Genomic DNA, 18,291 nt, shown 5'->3' on the forward strand with positions numbered 1-18,291 from the left:
GGTTGCAGATTTTCTTGGAGATAGTAAGGTAGCTATTTGGCGATCGCAACCCCTGCTCTTCTCCCTCTTATCATCCTCTAGTTGTATTTATCTATTCTCCGGGCTGCGTTAGTCTTGATATTGTTAGACAGATTGTAGTATATGCTCATGACTAGTGACACCCCGATGTCGGGCTATTCTTTTCTGCACTTCTTTGATTTGAACTCTTTAAATGGAGGTTTTATGTTAAATAACCTTGAAATATCTTTAAAATGAAAATATCGGTTTGTTTTGGAAATGAGTTGGCTTGCCTAGTTTCACGATAGGCGCCATTACGACAGGGGTTTGTTTTGGGTCGTGACAACAACCTAACGATTGTAACGACTCGGGGAGAGATATTACTGCCAACACATGTCGAAGGCATAAGGAAGACCACTAGGTTTGAAGTTGTAGATGGAGACATAAGATACAATGTGATCTTGGAAGGACATGGATACATGAAATGAAGGTTGTGCCTTCAACTCATCATCAATTGCTGAAATTTCCCACACCGTAGGGAGTCAAGCAGATCAACCAGCTGCAAGAGAGATGAATGTAGTTACCTTGTCTAGTAGCAAAGGAAAAGCTATCATCAGTTGAAGATTAGGGCATCTGATGTCCCTAAGACAGCTTTTCGGACTCGGTATGGGCATTATGAATTTTTAGTGATGTCATTTGGGCTGACAAAAATACCCCAGCAACATTTATAGATTTGATGAACCGGGTATTCAAACCCTATCTGGATTCTTTTGTAGTTGCATTCATTGATGATATCTTGATTTACTCCAGCAATCAAAAGGAGCATGAGCAACATCTTCGGATTGTGCTTCAAACTTTTGAAAAATAATCAGTTGTATGCCAAATTTTCAAAATGTGAATTTTGGTTAGACTTAGTTGCCTTTTGGGGCATGTTGTATCGGCAAAAGGCATAAAAGTGGATCCTAATAAGATTGAGACAGTTCAAAATTGGCCTAGACCTACTTCAGCTACAGAGATTGGGAGTTTCCTGGGTCTGGCAGGTTATTATCGCCGGTTTGTGGAGGTATTTTTATCTATAGCATCTCCATTGACCAAATTGACCCAAAAGGGTGCCCCATTCAGATGGTCATGCGAATGTGAGTTGAGCTTTCAGAAGCTCAAGACTGGTTTGACTACGGCGCCAGTGTTGGTACTACCCACAAGTTCAAGATCTTATACGATGTATTGTGATGCATCTCGCATTGGGCTTGGTGCAGTATTAATACAAGATGGCAGAGTGATTGCATATGCGTCGCGACAGTTGAAAGTTCACTAGAAGAATTACCATGTTCATGACTTAGAATTGGCAGCCATTGTTCATGCGCTGAAGATTTGGAGGCATACCTTTACGGTGTCTCGTGTGAGGTATTTACTAATCATCGTAGCCTACAATATCTGTTCAAATAAAAAGATCTCAATTTGAGACAGAGAAGATGGTTGGAACTGTTGAAAGACTATGATATCACCATTTTGTATCACCCCGGAAAGGCCAATGTGGTGGCCGATGCTTTAAGTAGAAAGGTTGTTAGTATGGGCAGCCTTGCGTATATTCCGGTTGGTGAGCGACCGTTAGTTGTAGATATTAATACTTTAGCCAATCAGTTTGTGAGGTTAGATGTTTCAGAGTCCAATCGGATTCTAGCTTGCACAGTCGCTCGGTCTTCCTTGTATGAATGCATCAGAGAGCGACAGTATGATGATCCCCATTTGCTTGTCCTTAAGGACACAATGCGGCACAGTAGTACCAAGCAGGTTGATGTGGGAGATGATGGAGTTTTGCATATTTAGGGTCGTATATGTGTTCCTAATGTGGATGGGCTTAGTGAATTAATTCTTGGGGAGGCCCACAGTTTCCGCTATTCTATTCATCCGGGTGTAGCCAAAATGTATCAAGACTTGCGGAAACATTATTGGTGGAGGAGAATGAAGAAGGATATAGTTGCATGTGTAGCTTGGTGTTTAAATTGTCAGCAAGTCAAGTACGAGCATCAGAGACCTGGTGGTTTGCTTCAAAAGTTAGAAATTCCTGAGTGGAAGTGGGAGTGTATCACTATGGATTTTGTTGTTGGGATCCCAATGACTCAGAGAAAGCTCGACACAATATGGGTCATTGTGGGCAGGTTGACCAAGTCAGCACATTTTATTCCAGTAGCAATTACCTATTCTTCAGAGCGGTTAGCGGAGATTTACATCCGCGAGATTATCCGCCTTCACGGTGTGCTGTAACGACCCGACTTGTCATTTTAAGAATTTACGCCTCGTACATCGACTTAAGGTCCCGAACAACTTTATAATACGTATTATGACTTGCGTGTGTGGTTGAGTTTAGTTTTCGGACAATTTGGGATCAAATTGGGAGAACAATTCTTAATTAAGAAACTCAGAAGAAAGAGTTGACCAGAGAGTCGACTTTCGAGCAAACGACTTCGGAATGGAATTTTTATGATTTCAATAGCTCCGTATGGTAATTTTGGACTTAGGAGCATGTCCGGATATTTATTTGGAAGTCTGTAGTTGATTTTAACTTGAAATGACGAAAGTTGGAAATTGAAGGTTTAGAAGTTTGACCGGGAGTTGACTTTATTGATATCGGGGTTGGAATTCAGTTATAAAAACTTTGATAGGTCCGTTATGTTATTTATGACTTGTGTGCAAAATTCGAGGTCAATCGGATTTGATTTACTATATTTCGGCATCGAACTTAGAATGTTTCGACATCGGTTCTTCAAGAATAAGTGATATCACATTAAGTAAATGAGCTTCAAATTCTAAGCCGAACACCGGCGTTGGCACCGGCAGAAAAACCCGGAAAATTTTTCGGGATTGATTTCAAACGCTGGCAGCAGAAGATGTTCTTCTACTTAACTACGTTATGTCTACAGAAGTTCATCAAGGAAGATGTTCCTGATCTGCCGGATAAAACTCCAGATAATGAACGCTTTCTCGTGATTGAAGCGTGGAAGCATTCTGATTTTTTATGCAAGAATTATATTCTTAGCGGACTGGATGATAATCTGTATAATGTATACAGTAGCATGGAGACATCCAAAGAATTGTGGAATGCGCTTGAAAAGAAATATAAGACTGAAGATGCCGGGATGAAGAAATTCGTTGCCGCAAAATTTCTGGACTATAAAATGATAGATAGCAAGTCTGTTATTACTCAAGTCCAGGAATTGTAAGTGATTATTCATGATCTACTTGCTGAAGGTCTTGTAATCAATGAAGCATTCCAAGTAGCAGCAATGATTGAGAAGTTGCCTCCGTTGTGGAAGGACTTCAAAAATTATTTGAAACACAAACGAAAGGAAATGTCCCTTGAAGATCTCATTGTTCGGTTGAGAATCAAAGAGGACAATAAAGCTGCTGAAAGGAGAGGCCATGGAAATTCAACAATAATGGGAGCAAATATTGTTGAAGCTAACAAAAAGAGGAAGAAGGCTTCTGGTCCGAAATACAACCCAAGCAAGAAGCGGTTCAGTGGAAACTGCTACAACTGTGGGAAAACCGGACACAAATCTACGGAGTGTCGTGCTCCGAAGAAAGACAAGAAAAGGGGTCAAGCAAACATGGTAGTAAACCATGATGATGTTGATAACTTGTGTGCCATGCTCTCTGAATGTAACTTGGTGGGAAATCCTAAACTGTGGTGGTTTGATTCAGGAGCCACTCGCCATGTTTGTGCAGTTAGAGAGGCTTTTGCTACCTATGCTCTTGCTGAACCCGGAGAGACAGTTTATATGGGAAATGCTTCAACAGCAAAAGTTGAAGGATATGGGAAGGTATTTCTAAAAATGACTTCTGGCAAGGTCATGACTTTGAACAATGTCCTTCATGTTCCCGAAATGAGAAAGAATTTAGTCTCTACTGGACTTCTTGTTAAGCACGGTTTTAAGTGCGTTTTTGTATCCAACAAGGTTGTAATTAGTAAGAATGGAATATTTGTGGGAAAAGGTTACCTCACCGAGGGCCTTTTCAATCTAAATGTAATGGTTGTTGAAAATAATAATAATATTTCAGCTTCTTCTTACTTACTTGAGTCAAATGATTTATGGCATGTACGTTTGGGTCATGTCAATTATAAAACCTTGCGGAAAATGATTAACTTGGAAGTACTGCCCAAGTTTGAATGCGAAAAATCAAAATGTCAAATATGTGTGGAATGTAAGTATGTTAAACATCCTTATAAGTCAGTTGAAAGGAATTCAAATCCTTTAGACTTAATTCACACAGATATTTGTGACATGAAGTCAATATCATCTCGCGGTGGAAAGAAGTATTTCATAACTTTTATTGACGATGGTACTCGATATTGCTATGTTTACTTACTGAATAGTAAAGATGAAGCAATAGACGCATTCAGGCAATACAAAAATGAAGTTGAAACGCAACTTAACAAGAAAGTAAAAATGATAAGAAGTGATAGGGGTGGTGAATATGAATCTCCTTTTGAAGAAATATGTTTAGAATATGGAATTATTCATCAAACAACAGCCCCTTACACGCCCCAATCTAATGGGATTGCGGAAAGAAAGAATCGCACATTAAAGGAGATGATGAATGCGTTGTTGATAAGTTCTGGTTTGCCACAGAACTTGTGGGGGAAGCCATTCTTACGGCTAATCGAATATTAAATCGAGTGCCCCATAGCAAAACACAATCCATTCCTTATGAACAATGGAAAGGAAGGAAGCCCAACTTGAATTATTTTAAAGTGTGGGGGTGTTTGGCAAAAGTGCAAGTTCCTAAACCCAAAAGGGTAAAGATAGGACCGAAAACCGTTGATTGTATTTTCATAGGATATGCGACAAATAGTAAAGCATATCGATTTCTGGTTCATAAATCAGAAAATCCCGACATTCATAATAATACGGTTATAGAATCAGATAATGCTGAGTTTTTTGAAAATATATATCCGTATAAAAAGGAATGTGAGTCGTTTGGTGAAGGATCTAAACGACCTCGAGAAGAAACAAAAGAAAGTACATGTAATCAGGAGAATCCAAGACGTAGTAAACGTCAAAGAACGTCTACTTCATTTGGACCAGATTTTGTGACTTTCTTATTGGAGAATGAGCCTCAAACATTTAAAGAAGCTATGACTTCTTCGGAATCATTGTTTTGGAAAGAGGCAGTCAATAGTGAAATAGAATCCATATTGAACAACCATACATGGGAATTGGTTGATCTTCCTCCTGGAAATAAACCTTTGGGTTCTAAATGGATTTTTAAGAGAAAAATCAAAGATGATGGCACTATTGATAAATTCAAGGCAAGGCTCGTAGTCAAAGGGTATAGACAACGAGAAGGTCTAGACTACTTTGATACATACTCTCCAGTTACAAGAATTACGTCCATACGGATGTTAGTAGCATTAGCTGCAGTGTATGGTCTTGAAATTCATCAAATGGATGTTAAGACGGCCTTCTTAAATGGAGAGTTGGAGGAAGAAATTTACATGGAACAACCTGAAGGGTTTGTGGTTCCAGGTAAAGAAAAGAAGGTATGTAGACTTGTTAAGTCTCTTTACGGACTAAAACAAGCACCCAAACAATGGCATGCGAAATTTGACCAAACAATGTTGTCAAATGGTTTTAAGATAAATGAATGTGATAAATGCGTGTACATTAAAAATGTTCCAAATCACATAGTCATTGTTTGCCTATATGTGGATGATATGTTGATAATGAGTAATGACATTGCCAACATAAATGCTACTAAGCGTATGCTCAATAGCAAGTTTGATATGAAAGACTTGGGAGTTGCTGATTTAATTCTGGGAATTAAGATCAATAAGACTCCTCAAGGTCTGGCATTGTCACAATCTCATTATATTAAGACAGTACTTGAAAAATTCAAGCACTTGGGCTTTAAAGTTGCAAAGACTCCAATTGACGTGAATCTTGCATTAGCAAAGAACAAAGGCCAAAGCATATCACAATTGAATTATGCTCGTGTATTGGGATGCTTAATGTATATCATGAATTGTACACGACCAGACATAGCTTGTGCTATAAGTAAACTGAGTCGATATACGAGCAATCCAGGCCAATCTCATTGGATGGCAATGAAACGAGTTTTGGGATATTTAGAACATACCCAGAACTTTGAATTGCACTACAGTAATTTCCCTGCGGTGATTGAGGGATACTGTAATGCAAATTGGATCACCGGTTCAACTGATTCTAAGTCCACGAGTGGATATGTATTCACTATTGGTGGAGGAGCGGTATCTTGGAAGTCGTCCAAACAAACATGTATTGCCCGCTCTACAATGGAGGCTGAATTCATAGCCTTAGATAAAGCCGGTGAAGAAGCTGAATGGCTCCGGAATTTCTTGGAAGACATTCCATTTTGGCCCAAACCGTTGGCACCAATATGCATACATTGTGATAGTCAAGCGGCAATTGGAAGGGCTGGGAGCGTCATGTATAACGGTAAATCTCGTCATATACGACGAAGACATAAAACCGTTAGGCAATTACTCTCTAGAGGAATTATCACAATTGACTATGTAAAGTCAAGTGATAATGTGTCGGATCCACTTACAAAAGGCCTAACTAGAGAGGTAGTTGAGAAATCATCAAGGAGAATGGGGCTATGGCCGAGAACAAGTCATTGTGGCGGTAACTCTACCTAGAAGACTGGAGATCCCAAGATCTAGGTTCAAAGAGATCAAACAAAGTCATTAATGACGGTTCAACATTGTCAAATAAAATTTTAGTCCATTCTCGTGATGAGATAATGTTCAGTACCAAGGATAAAGCATTAAGGCTTTTTAATGATTTCTAAATTTGATACGGGGTATATCAAATAGTGTATCTACAGGATGACACGTTTAGGAATCACCTATTTAAGTGTGAAGTGTGAGCCGCTTCAAGGAGAACTTTGTAAGGCCAGTTCTCTACGCACTTATGAAACCAGGCGGTGTTCATGGCTGAAACGAACACAACAATGAGAACCAAAGACGGTTAAGGGTTGATTGTGTGACTTATGGTTGTCTAGGTATACACCAAAGATCGACGGTTCAAAGATATCAAATCTACCGATTGACCGAGTATATCCGACATAAGTTTACTACGGAAAGTTCAAAGGGAAACCTACTTATCCAGATGCAATTAATCCTTGCTTGTAAATCACACAGTTTTTCATGCATACTTCCGTGATATAGCCATTCCCCATTCATGTGGGGGATTGTTGAGGTTTTATTTTAAGATGTAATATTCTTAAAATGAGGGTGAATGTGAAATGGAGGAAAAATAAAATTTTGAGTAAAATTTTAAGTTTCCCTCTTAACAATGAGACATTGTCCCATATTGGAAGTGGAAGACATTTTTGGTGGGTATATATATAATTGCTCTTCTTGTAGCTCTTAAAGAGTTAAGAAGAAAGCAAGCCTCGCGTCGTCGTCGTCGTCGCTCGCTCGGCTCGGCTTCGGCTACGGCTACGGCTTCGGCTTCGGCTTCGGCTTCGGCTTCGGCTTCGGATTTGGATTTGGATTTGGATTTGGTCAAATGATCGATTGATTGATTAATTTTTTGGACCAAATTTATTTGTTAATAGTAAATATTAACGTAAGATTATCCGTATTTGTAAACGGATATTTTTCAATCCGTGTATTGATAATTTGGCATCCGGATAATGGTCTTCCCACCATGAAGTGCTTGCTCCACAAATATGAAGTGCTTGCTCCACAAATATGTAATGCTTGATCCACCATGAAGGGTGGACATTTGGTCTTGCACTCCTTCTTGGCTGCTATATATATGAGCAGCAAATGTTGAAGAAAGATACCAAAAAAACTCAACATACAATTCGCTCAACAAATTGGCTATACATTGCATTCCTTCCTCTCAGAACTTCCATACGTTTTTCTGAGTATATACCCCTTCGTTCTGCATTGTTTTTTAACTTCAAACAAAGCAACTGTAAGTGTGATTTGCTACCGAACTTTGTGTTCGCCGAAACACTGGGGTTTGAAGTACCGCTACACCAGTGTGTTATTCGTTCTATCCTGGGAGGAAATAATCCATTACCTTGGGTACTAGGAGGGGATTAAATTCCTTAAGGAAACACTGTGAATTCAGTGGGCTCGAATTTATTATTATTGTTTCATTACGTTAACTTATATTTTGCAGAATTAATATTTACAAATACAGGAATATTGACCGGGAATAACAATACATACATATTACATATTGTATATATATGTTATTCTAAAATAGCAGATTATAATACCAAGTTCCAACAATTAAATGAGTTAGGACTTGGGGTAACTGCTATGAGTTTTGCATGTCTTTTCTTATTTCTCGCCCCTCATAAAAAGATGAACTTTTAAATTATATCATTAATGATAAAATGAGGTTAATAAAATTAAACAGTTTTTCAAACATGACAATCTTTGTACCACATAAAATGGGGATGCATAGAAAGTACAACTAATAATTTCAAAAATGTTTTGAAAGAGAATTATGTCTATCTTCTTCTTTTTTCTGGAGTTTATGTCTATCTCAATCTCCAGTATATTAAAAAGTCAAATCCATGTGTATGTTCTATTAACGTGTAAACTTGATTCGATATAACTATTTAAATACATAGAGGTCCTCCTTTTTTTAACCAAAATATACATGCATTTGCAAACAAGAATTCTAAAAAAAAAAAGAGAGAGAGAATGTAAAAATAATCAAGACGAACTCTCTCTCTCTTTTCTAGATCAGATAGAATAGAATTACAATAAAGAGAGGTACTTTATTTAAGAATCTTTTGAAAAAATATAACAGGTCATAAAGGGGAAAATAGATTTGAAAGTGCAGTGCCTTCTATTTAGACATCAAATCAAATTAACTAGTATAACTCAAATTTTAGTAATGAAATTCTTTTTCTAGCTAATCCTTTAGAAGCCTATATCTCTTCCTCTTTCCTTTAATGAAAATAATTAGATATCTGAACTTGTACCAGGTAATTTCATTTTTGGAGTTTTCTTAAATAAATAAGGCATTCCAAAGTTCTCTGAACCGAGTATTCCTTACTATGCCAAATATAATACTCCCTCGGTCTCGTTGATTTTATGTGAAAGTGTTCGCAATTCGAAAATAAAAACACCTGGTTTTCAATATAAATTCGAGCACATATTCTTTAAATATTTTTGAGACAATCATAATAAAAAAGTCTTTGACTCCCAAACAATAATATCACATAAGGACATAAGAATAATTGGGTTTAGGATAGAAGTATGAGATTCGTTATTGTCAGTCGTACTAGGAAGACGCGCTCGGACTGCCCGTCCGTCTGAGAATGAAACACTGTGCTCAACTCAACCCACGTGGTCAACTCGCGTTGTACTGCTCTCCAAAAATACGAGGTGAATTGCGTACCTTAATTATGAGAAAGTTTACTTACTCTAATAAAAATGCGAGAAAATCTCTCTTTTTGGATTTCACAAAATAAAAAAGAGTTAAATATACCGAAAATACTTACAACACTCTATGTTTATAAGAGATCTAATACAAGTTAAATTGAAGAACACTAATCATTTAACCTTGTTAAGATAAAAATTTATATGCAAGACACATGTTTTTGTTACATCAAAATACAAATACAAGTACTCCCTTCCTAATTTATGTGTCAGTAATACAAATACAAGTACTCCCTCCGTCCTAATTTATGTAATATTTTTTGCTTCTTAAGATTCAAATTATGTGAACTTTAATTAATATTTAAAATGTATTTTTTCATCATATTGACATGAGAAGAAATCGCAAGTTATAGTACTTTTCGTATAATTTTTTAATATCTACATCTTTACTTTAAAATATTGAACTGATTAATTTCAATTTAATTTTAAAAATTAGTCAAATGTACTCTCAAAAAATAAAAAATATCTCATAAATTGAAACAAAGTGAAGTATATGTTCTCCCAATACATACAATAAGGATAGGACTGCATGACCTACAAAAGGAATGTGGATGGAAACTTTAAAAAGTCGAGAAATAAAGGGGAACTTTAAAATAAGTTAAGAAAAGTATGTGTTTGTGTGATCAGATACCATTGATTGCTCCACATTTTTCAAATTAAAAATGCAAAAGCTCTTTAGATTGGGATCTTAGGATGTGACCCCTGAATTGAACTTTTTATGTGCAAATTTACCTAACAAGATAGACCCTCAAATAGAAATAGGCCAGCGTGGATTTGAAACTTATAAAAACTTTGGGCAACGTCATCCAAGATTAAATTTCACAAACTTTACAACACAATTGCAAATATGAGAAAATTAATCAAAAATAGTGCTATCATATGGTGGGTTTGAAACTTTTGAAAAGGTAAATACCTCTATCTAGGGGGTATTCTTTAACCTAAGTAGAATTAAAACCTAACCCGATTTCAAAAGGTGGACATAAAGATAAGGATTACAGTTCAAAATTCACAATACAAGGCAAGCTAGGCTAGGCTAGAATTTGGAAAGTTCATATTTAAAAGATAGACTAAGGTAGAGGGTCTATATGGCCTTTAGGATTCCTTTTGGAAAGGGATTTGCTTTCGGTTGAATGACTAGATTACTGGATAAAAACTCAATAATGAAATTTGACTGGATAAAGAAAACAAAGTATCCAACTTTTCACAAAAAGTGCATAAAAAATTTTCGCCCTTTAGGACTAGTGAAACAGTGCAGCAAAAAGAAAGAAGTTTCACCCAAATAGCTCGGGGTCTTCCTCAGAATAATTTGTTCGAGTTGAAAATTTTCTATAATATCCAAAGGTGTACTTTGCATCAATGGCACAAAGGGCAAAAAGAATCTAATACAATTTACTCTCTCCAATTGTCATATTGACAAACTTTCACACGACCTTCAATTTCCGACTGTCTAAGTACATTCCTGACTTCAAAACCCATGATTGATTTCACCAAGCATAAAAACTGGGTATCAAGGTCAATTTACAATATATAGGAATCTTCCCATGTTGCCAGTAAATTGCCTCTCTAAATGAGGCACCATTGCTCCAAGGAAGATAACTGTTTTGTCTGTGCCAAAATTTTGCAGGACTGGATTGTGTTGGCACGACAAATATAGAAAGCTCTAAAGCTCGTCTATACACAGCAAAGATGATCATAATCCCGAGTCCATAATCTCTTTAGAGGCATTACTTTCATGTCTATACTTGGGTGCTGCAGCTGTAATATTTCACAGTCAGTGAATCTAATTAGATTGTCAAGATCTTCTATCTAACTTCTTGTCACTAGGTCGCTTCTCTTCTGCCTCTTTGCGTCTTTGTTGCCTGTAGAAAAGGAAAATGAACCATCACCACACCATCCGCTAAATGAAACATCAACTCCACCCTCTGCTAGATGAAACGTCAGTACATGTCTATACTTGGAAAACACGGATGATGAAAGGTACATGTCTATACTTGGAAAACACGGATGATGAAAGGCTTTTGGGTACCAAAAAGTAATAAAAAGTGAAACATGAATCTCCTTTTTTGGATGAAATACTAAAAGTAATAAATTAGCTATACTCATTAAGGATAGGGACTGCATGACCCACAAAAACAATGTGGAGGGAAATGTATATAGAACTATAGAAGTTTAAGAGAAGAGATGTATGCGACATTAGACGCCATGGATTGCTCCTATAAAATTTAAACTGCAAAAGCTCTTAGGACTGATGTTTTAGGATGTGACACCCGTAATCTGAAGTTCTTTCTTCGCTGCAAGTTTGACTAACAGACAGACAGCCGATAGGAATAGCAGTGTATCTAAGAAGTCGAAGAAATCTATAGAATTATTTCAAAATCAAGATCACAAATTTAGGACCCCGTAGTAACTAGTAAGCTGAAAGACAGATAGATTTTAATTCCATAAATGAGTTATTATGTTGAGAGAGAGAGAGATGTTTTACTTCTAAAATATAATGTGCTGCAATTGAATTAACAATGAAAATCTGACACATCTTTGAACTGGAAATACATTCATAGCTTTATGAAGTTAGCATCTCTCTCCTCTCTTTTTTTTTATTTATAAAATATCATTTTAATAATATGAATGATCGGCAATAAGAGAACGCTGGTGAGTCATGTTTATAAACGAAAACTCAATTCCCTTTTTAAAAAAAAAAAAAAAGATAAGGTACAAAACCTCAAGTTTCTTTGCAGGATATGTAATGAAGTTACAATTTCTTACATTAGCATGATGGTATACATTCTTGAACTACACACACTACACCCTTTGCAAAACAAAACACAACTAGATGTGAGCTTAACCAATGTTTTAAAAGGCAGGGGGAAGGGTGAGGCGTTTTACCTAAAAAGGGGCAAGGCTTATGACCCTAGACACGGCGTAAGTCCCATGGACCTTCAATTTACAATTTTATATTTTATAATTAATAAATAAGCTTTATTTTTTTCTGAAATATATGAAAATTTGATTAAATTTCGGTTAAAAAGGGCAGTCCGGTGCACTAAACTCCCGCCATGCGCGGGGTCCGGGGAAGGGCCGGACCATAATGGTCTATTGTACGCAACCTTACCCTACATTTCTGCAGGAGGTTGTTTCCACTGCTCGAACCCGTGACCTCCTGGTCACGCTGCAGCAACTTTACCAGTTACAACAAGGATCCCCTTCTAAATTTTGGTAGAATATTAAAAAGAAAATATAGGAAAATTATTATAATTATTATATGAGTGAACTAACAACACAAAATGTGATAATACCTGAGGTACATCTTAATGATATTTTACTTTTAGTTCTTTACACATTACAGATAAGAAAAAAGTAGAAAAAGCTTAAGCAAACAAATCATGTTCAATAGCATTGGATAGGCTTAAATACAGTTAGAATTCAAACAAGCAAATAAAGTATATGCTGAACGTAATATCACAAGCCATGGATCACAATGATTACACCCAAAATATGATTAAAATGCAGAGAGAGTTTCATATTTCGGACGGGGAAAACAAAAAATAAAGCAGCAAGAGGGACGAAGCATATATTTTAAAGTTGTAGAGTAGTGGTGAAACAAAGAGCTTTGAGTCTTCGACAATCGAGGAGCAAGGAGGTTTCTTCAGCAAAGAAGTTAACGAATTAGGGATATTTTTCTCTGGTGGAAAGAGGCATATGCACGAAGAAGGTTTAAAAAAGAAGTGGGAATTGCCTAATTATCCCTAATTTAGTTGAGATCCATAAGGCGTGAGTCCTAAGCTTGGTGCACTTATTGCGCCTTGGAGTGCGCCCTGTTATATAGTGTGTTTGCCCACAGGAACTACACCTTTCTATACTGCCCTGAAGCTTTTTCGATACGGCCCGCCCTGGGACTCGCCAAAAAAGCCTTTTAAAGCACTGAGCTTAACTACTTCCATTATAATTCCTTTTTTTCCCTTTTTTATTTGTGTCTCTATTTTAACTTAAATAGTGAGCCTTTTAGGGATTTTGGCAAAAAAATCACACAAAAAATGGCTATATTACGAACATTAAAAATACCACAGCGAGGCAGGAAAAGTGCCTCAACCTACATAAAGATAAGATTTAAGCAAAAGAAAAGAAGAGCTTTCCTATATCTTTAGTGTGTTTCCTAAGAAACCAACACTGCACCACTCTACAGATTAATAGGAGGCATATATATCCATCTTCCAGTGTTTGTGTATTTTTCTCAAGGCAAGTGCTCTACCTATTGCACTATTTGCACACTTCTAACAAGGCATACCTTAGACGCTCATAGGGATGTTATGGTGAAAGCTTACAACTATGAAAAGATAAACCAATGTGGGACTTGCACAACATGTTGAATTTTCAACCCATCATGGCTCGACATCAATTATTTCTCAGAAAGTAATACCAGAGGCTCATTATTATTAGAAAGCTAAGAAGTAGTTAGCCACCCTTACAATCTACACCTTTCTTATCCCGTAGGGTGGCCAGGGGAGGTGGGTCAAGTGATGCAAAGGAAACTCTACCAGATTACAGAAATACAGATAAAACGGAGTCGTAATAAACTTACGCATAAGCAGTGTAGCCAGTACCAGCATTAGCAGCTGATAAAAGTGCTGCATGTGCACCGACAGTAGAAACAGGATCTCTCCGATCAACATCCACCTAAAAAAGTAACATTTGGGGTTATAAACAAGAGGCATCGGGGTTGATCAAATGCAATTTAATTGACATTGTGCAGATAAAAACCTTGTCCCACTTCGACTTTTTGTTCTGTCTACCATCCCGAGTTACAACATCTACAGTGGGCGGTAATGCACCAACAGAGACAGGAGCCGTCCCATGCAAAAGAATTGCAGAGAGAAAATGAGTAATGCAGGGAACTCTTATAATCAATCGTGAATGGAGACCTGTGCTACAGAAATTGACTCGAAGAAGAAAGGTGGGTAACCTGGAATTGGCAAATTGATTTTTGGTGGAGGAACCATAGCTGCAGGTTGTGTTCCTCCAGATATGAAGTCAACTTTTGGACTCCTCTTCCTCTCTTGCTCCCTTCTCTCCATTTCACGCTTCATGTCAACTTCTGCTTACAAAATAAATATTCCAATCAATATTTCTTTCGGATAAAGCATTCGTAGATAAGAAATTATCCAAAAACTCAAGAGAAATTATTCTAACACTGAAATGAACAAAAATTTCGTGAATGCTTAACCTCAAAAGAAATAGATATCCTTTAAACCTCCTATAGCTCCCAACAAAAAAGTTGAAAAGGTATGATGTTAGCTACATAACATGAAAATCCTTGTGACGTGTACTTTAGATCCAGTAAAAAGGCTGTATTTTTAGATATAAAGTCACTCATCTTCAGGACAGTACAATATACTAAGATTTTCTAACAGCTATCTGTCAGAGTCCTAAAATAACGGAACTTTTACGATTTTAAAATTTAAACCCCAAAATGAATACCAGCAAAAAGATATGATTGAACTGAATTCTCAGAAAAAGTCATAATCCCATTCTTGTTCCAGATTCACAGAAGGAACTATTTTGTTAACAAAAGTATAACAGTGGAAGTAGCTAAATTGTTCAAACATGCCATAACCAACGCAACTCAAATGAGATATTTCTAGTCGAAAGATAGACAAAAAAAATAGAAAATTATATTGCTAGTAACCTATTTCATCATAGAAGTCACTTTTGTCACATCCACGCGGATCAAATACGTCTTTACTGAAGCAAGATCCTATCTGGTCAATATCTTGATAAGTCACTGCATGCAGCAAGAAGTCTGGATTCCGGTACTCCTTTCTGTTGCGCACTTCTGCATTAAAGCTTCTGCCAGTAGTCTTCTTTAAAGCAAGGAATTTAATGATCTTTTCCTGCAGAATGAATTGACAAGAAAAAGAGTGTAACAAATTAAAAGCAAATTAGCCAAATCAATCATCTATGCAACAAGGGTACACCAAAAGGCCCTCCTTATATATGAATGGTAAGTTCACAGAAAAATGGAAGCCAAAAGTAGTTTCCTTTTAGTGTATTCCAAATAGGCAAGCAGTTTCTGGTTAGCTAGTATGATAAAGGTTCACTTTTTACTGGCACGTATGTTCCATTCAAGGTCAAATTACTAAATGACACTAGATACATGTATTGTTCAGAGTCTAAATCTCTTACCAACTCGGAAACTTGCCTATGCAAAAAGCATGATATACTTTCAACTTGAGCTTATTGTAATCCACTTAAGATTTGTCAAGAAGTAGAAAATAAAGGATACATGATAGGATAGAGTATTTATACATTACACGTGTGTGTGTGTGTCAGAGAGAGAGAGAGAGAGAGAGAGAGAGAGAGAGAGAGAGAATGAGATATTGTGTCAGTGTGAGAGATTTAGCAAGCACAGATTTCGTGGTCGGGACAGCTGAAAAACATTCATTTTAAGTTCTTGCTTCATCTCCCTCAGTTCATTTCAGCCAGTCCTCATGTAACCAACCATTCCTTTACCAATCACTGTAGAATTGAGAAACATATTTCTCAAAGTCCCAATTCAGGCAGTGCAAAATCTATAGCAGAAAGGTACTGTATAAGATGCAAATTCATTTTAGAAGACATAATGCAAGAGACATATAAGTTGCCAATATCATCTAAATGTACACTACAGAAGTAAGTCTGAAGATGCAGAGCTTCAACTTTAAAGGTCTATTTCAAATTCAGTGCTACCTCAAGATAGCATATATAAATTAAGATAAGTACATTTCCAATATCATTAAAGTTTGGAAAATACTAATACCACAAACTTACTTGCAATTCATCTGAGCACTTTTCCTTTGGTGGAGGAGGAAGAAATTTCTCCAAAAAATCTACATCTTTTTGTTCTTCTGCGGGAACCATATCAGATTCTTCAGCCACTCCATGTCCTTCATTAACAGGAAAGTCCATAGCATCATCGATCTGATCAGATGGTTCAGCTGACTGAGGAGGGGTTTGAGTGCTCGGTGTCCTAACCTGAAGAGCTGGTGAAGCTTTTTCTATAGATTCAACTGAAAAAGAAAGTAGTGAGATTTTTAAGCTTGAACTCCCAAATTAATATGGTGCAGAAAACAACAGAGTTCTCTTTTTAGTTTTGACTTTGAATAATTGGAGTAACATTAGTCAATCTTACTTCACAAATACGGAAGACGTCTTTTTTACATATCAAATATATGGATCAAAAAACTGTAATGGCAATTTCTTACCAAATGACGTTCTGCTACCCAACTAAAAATGATTTCTTTTACCCAAAAGTTGCTCCCAATCATATTTATGAAGAAGCTTATAAAAGAAACTCTCTGTCCCAATTTATTCCAAATAATTGACTGGACATGGAATTTAAGAGAAAATGAGACTTTTGACACATAAACTAAATATGCATAAAATACCAAAAGTATCTTTAGTATTAGACTGACTTCCTCTCTTGTATCAAGTGAGGTCTACAACAAGTCATGTCAATTCTCATAAGAGTGTGCAAATAAGGCAAAATGAAAATATGTAATCTAAATAGTTCTGAAAATAGAGAGCCGTACTTGGGAAATAGAGACAAACAAACTGCGACAGAGGGAGTGAGATAATAATTGGTTGAATTACAATAGTTGACTATATATTGAGAACACATGCTTCAATTTGATCCATATATGAACGAAGTAAACCACACTAGGCATATAACTCGTAGGATCACTTCAAATAAGCAAGGGCCATAACCAAAAAAAAAAAAACAAAGTATAGAGAGGTGCAGAGCTGAATATAGAAAAACACAAAGCATACATACATACCACTAACAGTTTGAAGTTCCTCTCCATACATGACTCTCCCACTGGCCATTATTTCTCCTTCCTACATTCATAACTTCATTACATGAATAATAAATCTCTAATAGTATCCTATTAAACCTGAGTCTTCTAGCATAGTTTAAATCAAAGCTTAAATGAGAGCATAAAATAGGAGTAGCTACCTCAGGTTCGGGAGACATATTAACTTCATCATGACCATAGTCAACAATTGTAAGCCTTCCTCGTCTACTCACATTCACATTCAAATCCATCGGCTGAGGATTATTTGGAGAAGCGACTGACATAAACGGCGTCGTAATGGTAGACCCAATTACCCCTAAGCTCGAAACCGTCAAAGTTTCAACATATTGCTGTTGCTGCTGAAGTTGTTGAATCAGTGGTGATGGAGTCGAACTCCGACCCGAATCAGAACCAACAATTCTGTTATTGTTGTCATCTTGGAGGAGCTCGGAGTCCATGTTTTCGGATTCAGGTTTGTATTCTTCTTGCCTTGCTTCTTCTTCTTCTTCTTCTTGGCGTTCTTCCATATCTTCCATTTCGTCATCTTCGTCATCGCCGTAGATCGACAGCAAAGCGATACCCTCTGATTCTTTCTTCTGTGACATACTTCAATTAGGGCTTTTGATGAATGAATTGGGGATTTTCGAAGTTTTCAAATTTCAGGGGTTTTTGGAAAATTGAAAATAATGAACATTTGGGGGTTCCGAGAGCAGCTATTGGGTTGAGGAAAGGTCCGGTTCGGGTTGGAAAGAGATACGGGTGAAAATTAACATAATATTCTCGACGTTTTGACCAATATTGTAAGGATAGGTCTATTTTGATCCCTCAAATATAATCCTGAGCATATTTAGTCCCTTAAGTATGCTAAAGTGGAGCATCTTTAGTCTCACTGACGGAGGTTTTGACCAATATTGTCCCTTATCTTTGAGGGTAGGTCCATTTTAGTCCCTCAAATATAACCCTGAGAATATTTAGTCCCTTAAGTATGCTAAAGTGGAGCACCTTTAGTCTCAC

At 36.8% G+C, this 18,291-nt stretch overlaps 1 protein-coding gene across 1 annotated transcript; it reads right to left on the reverse strand.

The window, feature by feature from the left end:
• Positions 1–10,743: 10,743 nt before the first annotated feature.
• On the reverse strand, positions 10,744–18,011 carry LOC104099098 (uncharacterized). The gene is made up of 8 exons (XM_009605997.4): positions 17,439–18,011; positions 17,260–17,320; positions 16,253–16,491; positions 15,132–15,336; positions 14,409–14,540; positions 14,207–14,256; positions 14,028–14,122; positions 10,744–11,310 (listed from the first exon to the last, which is right to left on the reverse strand). Exons 1-8 carry the CDS (start codon positions 17,880–17,882, stop codon positions 11,244–11,246), a joined length of 1,293 nt encoding a protein of 430 aa, XP_009604292.1. The 5' UTR covers positions 17,883–18,011; the 3' UTR covers positions 10,744–11,243.
• Between the last annotated feature and the right edge of the window lie 280 nt (positions 18,012–18,291).

This window comes from Nicotiana tomentosiformis, chromosome 2 (genome assembly GCF_000390325.3).
Source record: "Nicotiana tomentosiformis chromosome 2, ASM39032v3, whole genome shotgun sequence".
In the NCBI taxonomy this organism is placed as follows: domain Eukaryota; kingdom Viridiplantae; phylum Streptophyta; class Magnoliopsida; order Solanales; family Solanaceae; genus Nicotiana; species Nicotiana tomentosiformis.